This window comes from Balaenoptera acutorostrata, chromosome 9 (genome assembly GCF_949987535.1).
Source record: "Balaenoptera acutorostrata chromosome 9, mBalAcu1.1, whole genome shotgun sequence".
In the NCBI taxonomy this organism is placed as follows: Eukaryota; Metazoa; Chordata; class Mammalia; order Artiodactyla; family Balaenopteridae; genus Balaenoptera; species Balaenoptera acutorostrata.
In genome coordinates this window covers 24524667-24541700 of record NC_080072.1, presented here as the reverse complement: position 1 = coordinate 24541700, position 17034 = coordinate 24524667, and the positions used below count along the sequence as shown (strand labels likewise).

The 17034-nt window shown below is 44.6% G+C and overlaps 1 protein-coding gene across 5 annotated transcripts in view; it reads right to left on the bottom strand.

Moving 5' to 3' along the window:
• Nucleotides 1-17034, bottom strand: part of PAMR1 (peptidase domain containing associated with muscle regeneration 1) — a 170282-nt gene that overhangs the window by 67155 nt on the left and 86093 nt on the right. For 2 of the 5 annotated variants that reach the window (XM_007181080.3, XM_057553633.1), the window contains exon 1: nt 4595-4822. The exons of the other annotated variants lie outside the window; for them this stretch is intronic. In XM_007181080.3, the coding sequence (XP_007181142.2) occupies nt 4595-4667 (73 nt within the window). In that variant the 5' untranslated portion in view covers nt 4668-4822. Of the gene's footprint in view, nt 1-4594; nt 4823-17034 lie in introns of those variants that run through there. 5 annotated transcript variants of the gene reach the window in all.

The following is a 17034-nucleotide window of genomic DNA, read 5'->3' as shown; positions in this document are numbered from 1 at the left end:
CATCCCTCCCAGGAATGGAGGTCAAAAATGCAAATGCCAGTAGAGACTAGCAGAGAACATACGTGTGAATTGAGAAGGCAGGGTGTCAGGCCAGAGAGGGGACCCAGCCTACCTCAAAGCATTCAGGTTCAAAACATTTTTAAGCATCGTATCCTACTAGCTACTTCTGCAGACCTTTGACCCGAAGGCTGCCAATCCTTCGGTGCTACAGTCTCCCTCTTTGCCAAAGTCACCCCCAAAAGAGCAGCAGTGCCACCCAAACTGGAGCTAGCAAGAACCCTCCCCCCGCCACGTGTGTCCTGAAGCCATGCCATGATCACATGTGCATCAGTATATGATGCTGTTAGATACGTGAGTTTAAGTCAGCCAGATACCACATGAGCTTGAGCTCAGAAATTCGACAGTCTGGGCTCACGCCAGGCTCCGCTAATCTGTTTGTGTTTTCTTTTTTTTTTTTTTTTTCCCACACACACACACTGTATTTTATTTTTACAAGAGATAAATAGACTGACACCAAGCATTGTACATGGATGACCACAACAAAAGCAACAATGATTGCAATTACCAAACATGAAACACACTCATACTATGTCATAATATTGACATTCAGTCCAGTAATCCTCCACTGTAACAGCTCCTTTACTTTGCAGTGAAAATTGATTTGTATACTCTTTGCCTCTGAGTCCTTGTGGGATTTTTTTTTTTTAATTCAGACATAAAGTCACAAAAATTATACTCATCCGGGCTTCCCTGGTGGCGCAGTGGTTGAGAATCTGCCTGCTAATGCAGGGAACACGGGTTCGAGCCCTGGTCTGGGAAGATCCCACATGCCGCGGAGCGGCTGGGCCCGTGAGCCACAACTACTGAGCCTGCGCGTCTGGAGCCTGTGCCCCGCAACGGGAGGGGCCGCGATGGTGAGAGGCCCGCGCACCGCGATGAAGAGCGGTCCCTGCACCGCGATGAAGAGTGGCCCCCACTTGCCGTAACTGGAGAAAGCCCTCGCACGAACCGAAGACCCAACACAGCCAAAAAAAAAATAAAGAAATAAATAAATAAAGTAGCTATAAAAAAATTTAAAAAAAAAAAAAAAAAAAAAAAATTATACTCATCCTCATCAGTTCACTCAGTCCCATGTAATTAATTTTTTTTTTCATCTTGATCTTTTGTTAGCACTTTTATGAGTTCATCAGTTTTTCATTAGAGTTCTGAAAATGCTTATTCATTCAGTTCAGCAGTACAGTCAGTTACCAGAAACCTGTACTTGTCAGAGTCTTTTCCATGAATGTTTTCTTTTTTATCATTATTACAGCAAAATGTAAATAACATAAATTTACCATTTTAATCACTTTTAAGTGTACAGTTCAGTGGCTTGTGTAACCATCACCACTATACATCTCCAGAATGTTTCCATCGTCCCTCACTGACACTCTACACCCATTAAACACTAACTCCTCAATCTTTCCTCCCCACAGCCCCTGGTAGCCACTGTTCTACTTTCTGCCTCTATGAATTTGACTTCTCTAGGTACTTCATATAAATGGAATCATACAGGATTTGTCCTTTTGTGTCTGGCTTCTTTCACTTAGCATAATGTTTTCAAGGTTCATCCATGTTGTAGGCTGTGTCAGAACTTCACTCCTTTTTAAGTCTGAATAATATTCCATTGTATGTACGTACCACATTTTGTTTATCCATTGATGGACACGTGGGTTTTTCCCACCTTTTGGCTATTGGGAACAATGCTGCAGTGGACACTGGTGTACAAATATCTGCTGGAGTTCCTGCTTTGACTTATTTTGTGTATATACCCAGAAGTGGAATTGCTAGATCAAACGTTTACCTTTTTCAGAACTGTGCCTGTATATCTTTGGACAGGTTACAGACCCTCTGTAAACCTCATCTGGAAACAGCACCTACCCTGCTTTGGCTCAAACACTGGGCACATAATAAATGCTCACAAATGTTTACTCTCCTTGTCCTCTGCATTTGAGGTACTCAAACTAAATGATCTCTACAGTTACTCCCAGCTCCCTAAACCAATGATCCCACCCTCAAATTATTTCCCTGTTGGAGAAGCCAGGAGTTCTCAGAATATATATATCTGGGGAACACCCTCTTCATGGTCCCCACAAAAATCTAGCCCTGCCAAGAAGGCCCAATTTTCATAGCTCTCTCCTTGGAATTTGCTAACACATCCCATTATAAACCAACATCTCATTTTTCTTGCCACTCCTTCCCCCTTGCTTTCTTCCCACATTCCCTTTCTCGGTTGGCTTCTCCTGCCCACTGAATATCTGTGCTTCAAATTATCTTCCCCAGCTGCCTTGATGCTCATTCCCCACCAGCTAATGTCTGTTGGAAGCAACACTTGTGAAGTTATTCATATTAAGGTTTCACTCCCCAGAGTCACATCTTTTAAATGAGTTGTTCCTTTTAGGCAGAATCCTGCTGGCAGAGCTACTGCTATTTGGTGAAGTCAGTGGAGTTGGGTTTCTCCCCTCACATGCTGTTTATATTGGGTTATCACTTGGCCCGATGTTTGGATTTTCATCCTCAGACACGTGTCCCAAGTCGATGAGCAACAACCGTCTGCTGTACCATCCCCGTGGATGTTTACATTTCATCAGATGCTCTTTTTAGAAAAGTAATTAGAGGAAATATGCTGCTAAGCTTTCTTTGACAGGGCCAGATTCACAACTCCAGCAGGGAGTGGACTCATTCACTCACGACTTGAAGAAATATTTTCCTTCTCCACTCCATCCCTCCGTGTTCCCTCTAAACGCGAATGCTCAACAATGAAATATCCTTGCGAGACACGTGAAGTTGCTCTCTGGTTCAGTCAGCAGCTCGGCTGCCCAGACGCCGTGTACCCTCCCTGAAGCTTTTCCAGAGCAAAAGGTAAGAGATTCTCAGCTCAGGAAAAAAATGGGTTTTTCGGATCCCGGGCAAGAAAAAAGGGGCAGCTGAGCTTTGGTTTTTAACTTTTCTGGGTTTCAGCCATCTTACCTGCCACGTTAGAAAAAAAAGAAGCAGGGGCGTGCTGATGCAGGGATGAGCAAACTAGACCTCGGAGCCCTGGTGTTCCAGAAGGAACCAGGTTCCTCTGGAGTTGGGCTCGGGCCACCATGCCCTGGAAGTTCGGCTCCAAAAGGCAGAGGTGGAACAGAAATGAGCCTTAAGGAAAATTCACCAACTTACCCCCTGGGGCAAATGTCTGGGTTTATGGATTATCAGACTCCCCCCCTCCTGGGCTCCTTCTTCCTACATTATTGTCTTTGGGCTGTTCCAGATGCCAGTGAGGCAAAATTCAAATGAAACACTCTCTCCAGCTTGAGAGTAAATCACCAAGGAAGATTTCACCTGGGGCTGGCAGGCTACAGGTAGATGGGAAGTATTCACCAAAATGGGTTTTTCTTTTTTTATATCTTGGCTTTTTGTTCATCATGAAGGGATATGCCCCATGGTCCAGCTCCCCTTCTACGGTAGGTGATCGCATTTTACACCCTCACCACTCCCACTTACTCTGTCTCACTCTCAGGCACTTGCCAGCTATGTGCAGCAATGGATCATCCACCTCTCAAGTAGAACACAGGTGACAGGTAACCGGCACAGGTGACAGGTAACCCCCGCAGAAGGAGAGTAGCAAAAGCTCACACACTCCCTGCACCTCTGCAAAGCTGCCCTATTTTATCATGTGTGTACATTTCAACCGGTCCTTATCTCCTGAGGTCTCACCCTACCTCCTGACACCTGGCCTCTCCAGCCATAGGACAGATGATCCTAAGAAGTCCTCCTTCCCTGCTTGCCGGGGAGCAATCAGAGGACAAGCCTGCCCTCTCCTTGCTTCTGCTGAGTCAAGAGGCTCCCAGGACCTCTGTGTCTCGTTTCAGCCTCACTTGCCCCAGGAGCCCATTTGACATGGGTTTTGTGGCTCAGAAAATGACATGTGAAAAACACAGAAGCCACAGCTCTTTCTAAACAAACACTGTGCTTCCCCAGAAACGACTTGCACTCTTCACCTCGGCTTTTCCTTCTTCTTTCTCATTCTTATCAGAAAGGAAGTGTATATATGCTGAGTGAGTACATCTCCCATGCTGGGAATCTGTTCTGAAGGGCTGTAACTGTAAGATTTCATCAAGCAAGATGCCCCAGAGGAACACCCTCGCTGCCAGCCCTGCTCTCCTCCTCCTCTTTCCTCCCAGCTCACCTCTGAGGGGGATTTTTCCAGTGGGAAATTTAGCTTTTGCATGTCAGAGGGAGTACCTGACACTGGGTAGATTCCCGGAGGTAATTTTGTGCTTTAAAAAGCTAAAATAAAAAACCAGCAAATAAAACTGAAGCTGGTACCCCTCCTGAGGCAGTTCAGTCCCACAAGTTGGGATGACAGAAAACAGTGTCCCATTCTCAGGGAGAAAGACAGACACTCCAGCATCACCAGCCAAGCCCCCAAGATTATCACTGAGAAGAAGCCCCCCCCCAGCCACCACCCACATACACACAAGCACCGTCTCCTGGGACCCCCCAGTCCTGCCCCCTACCAAACCCCAAGAGGGAAAAGTTCCCTCCTGGGGGTTCTGAATGCTACTCACAGTACCTCTTGGCAAGGAGGAGATGAGAAGGAGCTGCAGGAAAGTGAGCCCCAGCTGCGGCCACCAGCCCAGCTCCATCGTTCCGCGGTGGTGCCCGGAGCGACTGCCGGGGAGGGACCGAGGGAGGCCGGCCGGCGGGCAGGCGGCTCTTACACGGACCTCCCCAAGCCGCGGCCGAGCGGGAGCTCGGGTTTCAGCTCGCCAGGCTCTCCCATCCTCATCCGAGGGGAACCACCTTCAGCCAGAGCGACGTCAGCCCAAACCTCTCCTCTCCGCGGCTGCCTTAACCCTTGCGGGGCCCGGGGAGGTGTGGCCACGCGGAGAGGCCCCAGGCTGCGGCTGGAAGGGAAGCTGCGGGGCACGGAGGCCAGCCCAGGTCAGGCTGGGCTCCCTCAGCGCGGGGAGGGGAGGGGAGGGGAGGGGAGCAGCTCGCAGTACCCTGAATGGGAGCGCAGGTAGACGGGGCTGGGGGCCGCTCAGGCGAGGCCTGAAGCACCTGCCCCCAACACCCTCACCCACACCCCGAGCCTGGGATGGGAGGTCCACTGCCTGCCTTCACTGCGCACACCGAGTCTGCTAGATTCAAAGCCTGCCTTCGAGGGGGAGGGGGCGCCCTGGTGATGCGAGGAGAAAAGCAGCCAACCTGCCTCCCCCTCCACCTGTATCCCCAAGTCTCCTTCCTACCTGGAGCATTTGCTCCAGGTGACCACAGTTTGGAAATCTTATCCTTTGCCTCTACAGGCTTCTGGGGAAATTCTTCATCTTCCCATGACGCCCATTATGGTAAGTTCAGCAGCATAAGAGCCCCTGCACACATGCTAGGCAGGGTATTGGGCTCAGGGATAAAAGAACATACAGGATATTGCCTCCATTCTGAGGACGTTCAGTCTAGGTACAGAGATAGCAAATGACATGTTGAAGTGAGGAGGAAGGATGCTTTACAAGATCATAGCTGACATTTTTAATCAATTTCTCTGTGCCAGGCATCTAAGTACCTTACATGTATTAACTCATTTATTCCTCACAATAAACCTATCATCTCTGGAACTTCACTGGCAGTCCAGTGGTTAAGACTCCCCACTTCCACTGCAGGGGGTGCGGGTTCGATCCCTGGTTGGGGAACTAGGATCCCACCTGCCATGAGGCGTAGCCAAAAATAAATAAATTAATTAATTAAAAAATAAAGAAACCTATCATCTCCATCTTACAGATAGGGAAACTGAGTCCTTGAGAGTTCAATAGCTCATCCAAGGTCAGGCAGTAAGTGGCAGAGCCAGGGTTTGAACCCAAGCAGCTTGGGTCCAGAAGTCATAGTCCTAGCCAACAGGCATACTGCTTCTTAAAATGCTGTGTATACAGCATTTTATTTAGCCATTATAGTCACCATGTACAGTAGATGGCATTGTCCACACAGTATGGATGCAGAAACCAAGACTCAGAGATTACATGACTTGTTCAAGGTCACTTGGCTGAAAGTGGCAAAGTAGGACTCATACCCAGGTCTAACTCAGGGAAGCACTGGGGCTTCAAGCCATGCTTGGTCCCAGTTTGTACCTTCAGATGAAGAACCAAAGTTGAGAGGAGTGATCATTCAGGCCCAGAGCACTGGGAGGCTTCCCTGAGCTGGGGAAGCTTGATCTGGGACCTGAGAGAGAGGTAGGATCTCAATCCATGGAGGGAGTGAGGAGGTCTTTCTAAGAAAAAGGGCTGAGTTTGTCCAGTGCCACTGTGAAATAAGTGAGTATTTGCATGTTTATAATTTATATTTATCCTTTTCCCCAAAGGATCCATGGCAATGTATACCATTAAAATGAATTTTAAATAGTTTTCATATACAGATAGATCGAGATATAGATATATCTCGATCTATCTATATATCAAAACTGTTTTTTATATATATATACATATACATATACATATATATATATATATATATATATATATATATATCTTGATCTATCTATCTCTCTATCTATATCTCTCTATATATATGCCTCAGAACAAAAGCCAACTCAAGAGGATAAACAATCTGTATAGCTTGGATATGGCAGAGAGCAAGAAAAAAAGCATGTGGTCATGGTGTTTGGATTTTATTCTACAGTTAATGGAGGGCTCTGATGGTTTAGGAGCAGGGGGTGTTGGGCCCAAAGCCAAGTCCCAGGAAGAAAAGTCACCCTGGTGTCCAGACTGAGGGATGGAGGAGGCTAAGGCCCACCTAGAGAGAACAGCTGGGACTATGGAGTAATGCCGGGACTAAGGAGCCAGCCGTGGAAGTTGAAGGGAAAAATTATGGGAGAAACTTGGCAAAGGTAGAATCCCAGGACTCAGGACAGACTAAATGGGCAGGAGCCCTGACACAGGTGCTCCTCTCAGGGAGAAATTCCTAAATCCCAGCCCTGCTTCTGGGGCCCATTGCAGCCCAAAGATTGTGAACAGCAGTCAAATCCTTGATTCACCACTAACTCTCTGAATCTCACTTTTCTCATCTGTCACATGGAAATAATAATCAAATCTACTTTGTAGACTGTTTGGAGAATTTAATGAGATTATATACATAAAGCCCTTAGCACAGGGTCTAGCTCATTCTCAATGCTCCACAAATATAAATCATTGTCTGTATTATCAGTCTGAGACTGATCCCAAGGACATCCCATGGTATGGGCCTTCTCCCTCACCCTCAACTTCTCTATCCAGGTGAAATTTGTTTAAAACAAGCCCCAAAAGTAACCTTAAAGGGGGGGGGGGGAATGCCAAAGGGCAGCACACCTAGGGGGTGGAGGGAAGAAGGTAGAAGAGGAGAGGTTTACCTTGTTGCCGGGCAACCAGCTCTAGTCCTTTGGTGATGGGAGTGGGGAGGTGGTGACTTAGTTTCCAAATAACTGTAGGTATTAGAGCCTCTCAGGAATCTGTTTCTCCCATCAGCTGACAATGCTACTTCCTTCTTCCCTTGTCTCCCCTCACCTACACACACATACACACACAAACACACCCTCCCTGAGTCATACCCAGCAGCCTCTCCCTACAGCAATTTACCCCACTAAGGTGGAGCCCCAGGTGATGAACATGGCTGGCAGCTCCCTAAAGAAGTCCCTGGTGCCAGGTCTTTGCTTCTCCAGGCTAAGGGGGCTGGAAACAGGCCCTCACATCTATCTTTGGAATGCCCACAGGAGTAATTGGGCCCTACTAGTTTGTTGTCACTAATCTGGGTTTGCAAACCTCCTAGGGCTATGGAACCTGGAAAGGAATTCTCAGAAAGGAGCGGGACACATTCTTCTGGGGAACTGAAAGCAGTGATCAGATATTACCTTGTTGAACTTGACAATAAACTTGGGCTGGTAGAGGAAGAGGGAAGCTATGACTATGATACAAAAAAGGTCAGTAATTTGTCTGAGGTCACACAACTCTACACAAATTTCCATTTTCCTACCCAAATTTAGCTTCCTCTCTTCCCATTATGGTCAAATCAGTTTTTCATATTGATAAAAGTTTAGTATTACTCTAAGTCAGGATTCTTGACCCAGGTTCCATGGGGTCTATTGGGAGGAGAGTTTCACATGGCCTTTGAAGCTCTGGAAATGATATGCAAAATTTTGCATGCAGTTTTTGGAGTAAGAGGGAGCCATGGCCTTCTTCAAAATCTCAAAGGGATCTGCAAAGTCCCAGCTTTTTAAGAATCACTGATCATCATAAGTTAACACTGAAAAATTCACCAAGTACCTGTTGGGTTTGGGGAAAGTGGTTTGGGACAGACAATTGTTGAATCTAGGCTATAAGCTGCACAATGGGTATTTGTAGGACCCTCCCTCCCTTTTTTTCTATTTCTGCCTTAAGAGCTCTTGCTCTGGATCATACTGCCTAGTGTTGAATCCAGCTGGACCACTTAATACATATGTACACCTGGGCAGGTTATTTCACCTATGAAGGCTGTAGTTTTCTCACCTGTTAAGTAGAGAGAATAATGGTACCTGCCCCCATAGGGTTGGAGTAAAGAGCTCAGAACAGTGCCTAAAATATACTAAGTACTCAGGAAGCATTAGCTATTTTTATTATGATTCTCTCCCCCTCCTGCCCTCACTTTCTACACCCACTTCTGGGAGGAATAAATCATTAGAAAGGCTATGGGTGAAAGAGGCAAAGTGCCATTCTGGGAAGTAGGGAACAATATCTAGAATTAAGAATTATCTACTTATAATCAACACTCAGAAATCAACAATTGGCTGTAGTAGACGGAGTAGGGCCAGCCATTTAATTACAAGTCACAATCCCCTCTAATTTTCACATGAAAGGATGAGGCACTCTAAAAAACCTGAACCTTTTTCAATGCCGTGGGAGGCTGATTGCATGTGAATACACAGAAAGAAACCGCAGAGAAGGCTGTCTTGTGAATGCCAACAGCTCCCCAATCTCCAAACTATAACTTTTTCAGATCAGCACCTGAGCAGAAACCACACAGAGGGCAAGCCAGAGGAAAGAGCTGGGGCGGTACAGGTCTGCAAGCCTGAGAGAGGCGTCCCAGAGCACTGGTCAGTAGTGTGGTCAGTAAGTGTGGCTTTCATCAGCGTACGAAACACAAAGTTCAAGGCAACCAAGGCCAGAGATGGAGAAGGGTAGGTCTGTGGAAAAGACAAAGGGTCCTTCCACCAGAGCCTGCTCTAACTGGCCGCACCATGGAAGTCTCCAGCCCTAATAAATCCCGGCTGTTCACCTACACAACAAGCAACAATGTTCCACCTCCAGGGCTGGCTCAGCTCCACTCCCTTTCCATTGGGAACCAGGCAAAGGGGTAGGTGAGTCTGTCGTCCTTTCTTTAACCACATTGTTATTGCTCTATGTCATTCACCATGGAAATTGCTGAAAGTGGGCACGCTTCCTGCCTTCATAGTCAATGTGCTCCTGAATCACTTGGGCAAACCTATTCTTGACTTTCATATGTGTATTTATAAACTTCAATTTAAAGCAAGATGTCTGCTATGCCACAGAACTGCAAAGCTTTACAAAGAACACTGGCAAAAATTGTGACCCCAATCCAAGTGGCTAACTCAACAGTTACATGCATTTGAGCCACTTAGGATGAAGAAGGGACCAAAACATAGAATAACTCCAAGGAAAGGCAGCAGGGTACAGTGGCATAAAAAAGGCAACAGGCCCCAGGGTGGATCAAGGCTCTACTACCTACCAGCTGTATGAACTTGGGTAAGTTCATTGGCACTTCTGAGTCTCAGTTTCCTCATCTATAAAAGGGAGGTAATAGCTACCTTATAATTCTGGTGAGATTAAAATGAGGCTGGCATACATAATGGTAGCTCAATCAAGGTTGACTGTTGTTATAACTATGTATGAACATCTACTCTTAGAGTTTCATTTCAGAATGAAACTAAGTAGGTACCATTTTCCACAGGTCTGGTGATATAAGTTAGGTTATGTTCCTATATTGATTTGAAGCCAGTGCATGTGTGAAGAATATATTGTCTTGTATATTTATGCTTCCAGTTGGAAGTCTAGGGGTAGAGTGTGCATTTGTCCAAAGACAGATCGAGAGGCCTGTCCTGAGTGGACCCAGTCCAAGTGCTGAAGAAAAAATTATTCTGATGTTTGTTAAAGACTGTAAGGAAGACTTTATTCAAGGGACTGCAGCAATGGGTGTCTGCAGGAGGCAGGGGAGATTGGGCTCAACTCTGAATAAAACAAGGAAAAGTGAGGATTTATCACCAAGGAGCAGGGTGGGGGGTCAGTGGATGGAAAACTACTACCAGGAAACATTAGGAATAAGGGGGGATACTGGCTAATCTGATTTAACAGGATTCTTGCTGAAGGCAGGTCAGGGTGATCAGATATCAACCAGGAGATGGTGGGGGATGAGGAACTGAATCAGATATCAAGGGTGATCAGATATCAGTGATGGGAGATTCTCACTAAACTGACTTAGTAGGATTCTTTCTCTTGAGGACAAGGCTCAAGGAGGGGCCTAGTCAAGAAAAGGCTTACACAAGACTGACTACAGCTTGGGTAAGGAGCAAGTCTTTGTCACACAGGACCCACAAAATCCGCTGAAAGGTCTTTACTTTGAATGTCTGGTTCAATCTTGCCACATTGTTCATTGGGATAAATAGGATTTGCATATAAAGTAACCTGTCTCCTTCCATGGAAGGAAGGAAAGGAGAAAGCACAAATACCAAGTAAAAATCATCCATTCACTTATTCAACACAACGTATTGCATGTCTGCTATGCGCCAGACATCATCTCAGGTCCTTGGAGTATAGCCGTGAACAAAGCCTGTGTGGTCGCTCACCTTGCAGATTTGCAGACCAGATAGCAATGAGACATTGGGCACATGTGATGAGCAGCATGAGTGAAGATGGAACATTCCAAAAGCGTGTAACCAGGGCATCCAGTCTGGTCTGAAGGTCAGAAAAGTTTCCCTGAGAAGGTGACACTGAACTTCAGACCTAAAGAAACACAGAGGGAAGGGAGAGTAGAGGACAAGAGATGAGGAAGACCAGGTAATAAGGAGGCTAGAGGTGCAGGCAGGCCTTCAAAACCATGAACTTGATTCTGACAGGGTCATTGAAGACATCTTGAGGGCCAGTGACTGGATCAGACTTGTGCCCCAGACTCAGCTCTCCGCACCTACATCCAGTATGCAACAGGATGGGGAGAAGTGGTTTGATCCGAGAGGCACCAAGGAGGTAAAGAGGATGGGATCACTGATTATGGTGTATATTGAGGAGAAAAGTGAGGGAGCAAAGACGACTCCCAGTTGATAACCGTGTAGATGTGGGTGGGTGCATGCTGGTGAGCTGTGTAGGACTTTCTCTCTCTCTCTCAGATCATTCACTCTGGGAGAAGTCAACTATGGAGAGTCTCACACAGAAAGGAACCGAAGCTTCCTGACCACAGTCCCATGAAGGATCTTGGGAGCCAATTCTCCAGCCCTTCCGATGGCTGCAGCCCCAGCCAGTAACTTGCCTGCGACCTCACAAGAGTCCCCTTAGCCAGAGCCACCCAGCTAAGCTGCTCCCAGATCCCTGACCCTCAGAAACTAGGCAAGATAATAAATTGTGTTGTTTTGCACTGCTAAATTTGTTACACGGCAATAAATTACTACTACAAAAGATTTCTGAATTGGGCAACCTGGGGTAGAGGAGAAACCAAAACTGTCTACACACTTGGTAAACCTGCAGCCAAATGAAAACTTCTGGGAGCCACAGCTTAAGGACTCAACAGTGAGAAATGTTAACACAATGAGCCTATCACAGGGAAGAAGCTTTCAGTTGTGCATAACAACAAACCCAACTGGTGTGGCTTAAACAATAAGGAATTGTATTATCATGTATAACAATAAGTCCACAGGTAGGACAGCTCCAGAGTTAATTCTGTGGCTCAACAGTAGTGTTAAATACTTAAATAGGTCCAAATTACCAACCGATATATACAGTGTGCACACATTTATATAAAATCTTGGGACATATAAAAATAGCATGTGTTATACAGATGGCCAACAGCCACATGAAAAGATGTTCAACATCGCTAATTATTAGAGAAACGCAAATCAAAACTACGAAGTATCACCTCATACCTGTCAGAATGGCCATCACAAAAACATCTACAAACAATAAATGCTGGAGAGGGTGTGGAGAAAAGGGAACCCTCTTGCACTGTTGGTGGGAATGTAAATTGGTGCAGCCACTATGGAAAACAGTATGGAGGTTCCTTTAAAAACAAAAAATAGAGCTACCGTATGATCCAGCAATCCCATTCCTGGGCATATAACCACAAAAGATGAAAACTCTAATTCGAAAAGATACATGGACCCTAATGTTAATTGCAGCACTATTTACAATAGCCAAGACATGGAAGCAACCTAAGTGTCCTTCAATAGATGAATGGATAAAGAAGATGTGGTACATATATACAATGGAATATTACTCAGCCATAAAAAAGAATGAAATAATGCCATTTGCAGCAACATGGATGGACCTGGAGATTATCATACTAAGTGAAATAAGTCATAGAGAGGAAGACAAATATTAAATGATATCACTTACATGTGGAATCTAAAAAATAGTACAAATGAACTTATTTACAAAACAGAAATAGACTCCAGACATAGAAAACAAACTTATGGTTACCAAAGGGGAAGCAGAGGGAGGTATAAATTAGGAGTATGTGATTAACAGATACATATTACCATATATAAAATAGATAAACAACAAGGATTTACTGTATAGCACAGGGAACTATATTTAATACCTTGTAATAACCTATAATGGAAAAAAATTGAAAAGAAGAATATATATATATATATATATATATATATATTCAGTTATGTATATACATAACCAAATCACTTTGCTATACACCTGAAACTAACACAATATTGTAAATCAACTATACTTCAGTAAAAAAAAAATAGCATATGTTGTTTGTGAATAGAAACACATATCATTAAACTACTAAAACATAGTTAGAAATGACATACACTACCTTCAAGGCAGGAGTTACCACTGAAAAGGAAGGGTGTCACAAAATGCGAGCTATGAAATTTTAGCTAAAAAATAAAACACATGAAAGAGAAATTGAAGAAATTGAAGCCAAACGTTAACATCTGTCTATCTTTGAGGCTAGTGCATAGGGATCTGTTATTGTCTGGAATTCTTTTGCATGTCTGGATTATTAATAATTATATCTATATTTATAGGTCTATAAAGTAGCTATAAAAAATGTAAGAAGGGGACATATTGGAAAATATTTTAATGGACAGAGAAGACAAGCATTTATTCTTAAGAAAACATTTTGAAAGAATGAAATAATGCCATTTGCAGCAACATGGATGGACCTAGAGATTATCATACTACCTGAAGTAAGTCAGAAAGAGAAAGACATACCACATGATACCACTTATATGTGGAATCTAAAATATGACACAAATGAACTTATCTACAAAACAGAAAGACTCACAGACACAGAGAACAGACCTGTGGTTGCCAAGCGGTGGGGGGAGGGATGGATTGGGATTTGGGGATTAGCAGATGCAAACTCTTATATATAGGATGAATAAACAACAAGGTCCTACTGTATAGACGGGAAACTATATTCAATATCCTGTGATAAACTATAATGGAAAAGAATATAAAAAAGAATGTATATATGTATATAACAGAATCACTTTGCTGTACAGCAGAAATTAACACAATACTGCAAATCAACTGTACTTCAAAGAGAAGATCAGATGGAAGAGCTCTGTGCTAGAAATGAAACAGAGAAGTATGCTGGGAGTGACGGAGGAAGGTACTTTAGTTTGCAGAATCCGAGCAGGCCTCTCTGAGAAGCTGACATTTAAGCTGAATGCATCTGAGGAAACGGCATCCCAGGCAGAGGGAACAGCTAAGACAAAGGCCCTGAGTTGGGAATGAGCTTAGAGTGCTTGAGGAACACAAAGGAGGCCAGTGTAGCTGGCACACAACTCTTTAGAAAAGAGGGAACATGAAAGGGGCCAGGAGAACATGCTGGGATGACCAAGTGAATTCACACCACTGTCACGCTACCTTTTGGGCATCAGGGAATTCTTTGAAAATTTAGTGAAAAGCTATGGATTCTAGAAAAATACACACATATTGATTTTTGATTACAATGTCAGGATATGCGTGGACCCTCTGAAGCCTACCCAGAAATGACCTAATTGCAGCATATGAACTCAAGCCACATTATTCCCAGTTGGTGAGGGTATGGGGGCCTGGCCATTTCTACCCAATGCAGGACTTCTCTATAGGTAATATTTGCACTAGAGTTCCCTACAGCGCTGACCAAGAAATCCTGAACGCTGTACCAGTCTGAGGGTCTCCTACCACATCCTTCTGTGTTTCCCCTGGCTTTTCACCATGTCAGACCCGCACAGCAGTTTGAAAGCTCTCCCTGCCTACTCTTGCCTCTCTCCCCTTTATTTTTCACAGGCTCTACAACCAAGAATTCTGTCTTGCACTCCTAACTTAGCTTGGTGTCTGCTTCTTAAAGGGACCAACCAACACAACTGATACTGGGAATAATCAAAAACAAGAGGTGATAAGAGGGAGTTTGCGTTCTAGATCACTTGCCACACAGCTGGCAAGGAAGGCCCCATCCCAAATGGTATCTGAGGTATAGATAATCCTGGCACAAGATGGCAACCCAATTGCTAAAAATTTCACAGGTGATTACTTGGAAGGACCTCCTGGTGGAGGGGAATGCCTGGGCTGGTATGAAGATTCAGGTTTTTGCACATTATGGAAGAATAGCACATTTAAGGACAGTAGAAACAGCTGGTTACTAACTGAGTTGATTTGATGCTTACAGAGGGATAATGAGAAACTAAGGGCAATTAACAAATTTAAATACTAAGTGTGAAAGCCAGTGGTCCTCTTTGGTAGTTCCTGCAGTAGGAGAGTGGACTGAGAAGCAGACTCAGGTTCTGATATTTATAGTCACCAGGGTTCAAAGAGAGTGGAATGCTTTGTCACGGCCAGTCTACTATGCAAAGATCAGTGCCCTGCCTGGGAAAACCTGAACTCCTGAACATGAGATTGAGTCATCTGGATGGATGCCCCCAAAGATTGTGGTTCCAGTGACTTCCCTGAATCCTCTGAGCCTTCAGAGATGGCTCATCTGTCCCTATTAAGAGCTAGAACTCCTTCCTGTGGGAAGATACAACATGGGCCTCCCCATTGCAAAAAAACAGGTGTCCTCCTCAGGACTTTCTCCCAGACCTGTCCTGGCTGCCAGGCCAGAAAATAGGGTTAAATTCCAGCATATTCCCAGTTTAGAACATAAGGAAACAGACGAATCCCAATGGAGCTGCAAGAATTAGGTAGCACGTACCAGCAAGAGCTAGGGGAGTACCCATGGGATTGGATTTTGAGGATGCTTGATTAAGGAGTACAGGACATAAGAATGGACAAGCAAAAGTTCATTTACTTTGGAGTACTCTTCAGGAACAAGGATTTAACACCTTGGCAAGAACCCTAGGGTATGGGCAAATTTGCTAGTAGGTAACTCTTAAAAACATGGAGAAAAAAACAGCCCATTCTGGGACTTCCCTGGCAGTCCAGTGGGTAACACTCCAAGCTCCCAATGCAGGGGGCCCAGGTTCGATCCTGGTTGGGGAACTAGATCCCACATGCATGCCACAACTAAGAGTCCACATGCCACAACTAAAAAGTCCGCATGCTGCAACTAAAAATAAAAAAGATCCCGCAAGCCACAATGAAGATCCCACGTGCCACAACTAAGACCCAGCACAGCCGAAATAAATCAAAAAAAAAAAAAAAATAGCCCATACTGATCAAGTGGTAATGCCTAAGGTACCATGGAAACTAGTGGGATTAAATGGCTCAGGGAACTAGGCATGCTGAATTGGATATATTACATGAGGACGGAAGATCCATCAGAAATTTTGTTCCATGGAAGGACCTAGAGAACGCACTATTCATGAAGGCCATCAAGAACATGCTGATGGGATGAATATTAGCATCACTAAGACATTAAGTGGTGGCTTTCCTCTACAGGCTAGGATTGACTATAGGAAATATGTCACAGAACTTGGCTTACTAATAGCAATGGGAATGATAAGGCCTCAAAGCAAAAGAGTCCAGATGATGGTTATTAATCACCAGAAATGAGGGGGCCCCACAATTACCATCACAACCAACAAGGTTGGAGGGGCAGCCAAGGGGGCTTGACCCACAAGGAGTTGTGGATATGGTTAGTAGAACATGGGATCCCCTAGGGACAAAAGACACAGGCAGACAAAGAGGGTGCTGCTTAATATATACAATCAAAAAAGAAAAGAATGAATGAGCAGGAGGCTGAAGGTGGTCACCTCAACAGAAGTTATGAACTTTGCTCAATTCCTGGACCTGAGCCAGTTTTCATACCCAGACTCTGTTGGCTACAGAGGTGGATGGGTCCCCAAAAGGAAGTACACAGCAACACCATGGCAAGTACATACTAATGATTCCCTTAATATTTCCCTTAAAATACCTACAACCATTTACTCAGATGACTGGGGAAAGAGAAATACCCATACATATTGAGGGTTACTGGGCACAGAGTCTGAGATGACATCAATATCTGGAGACCTGAAATGTCATAATGGCCAACTGTTTGAGGCATACGGCAGCAAGTTAATATATTGAGTTTTGGCCAAAGGCCAACTTACAGTGGGTCCAGTGGGTCCATGGATCACCCATCCAGTGATGATTTTTCTGGTCTCCAAATATATAATTGGGATTGATATACTCAGCTCTTAAATTCTTACATGAGATCCTTGGTTTATCATAATGGAAAGACTGAGTAAAAGCCTCTGAAATTGCCTTCCCCTCTGAAACTTCAGTTCCCCCAAATAGTGAATCAAAAACAGTATCACATTCCTGGGGGAAGTTGGAGATTAGTGCCACCCGTAAGGATCTTACT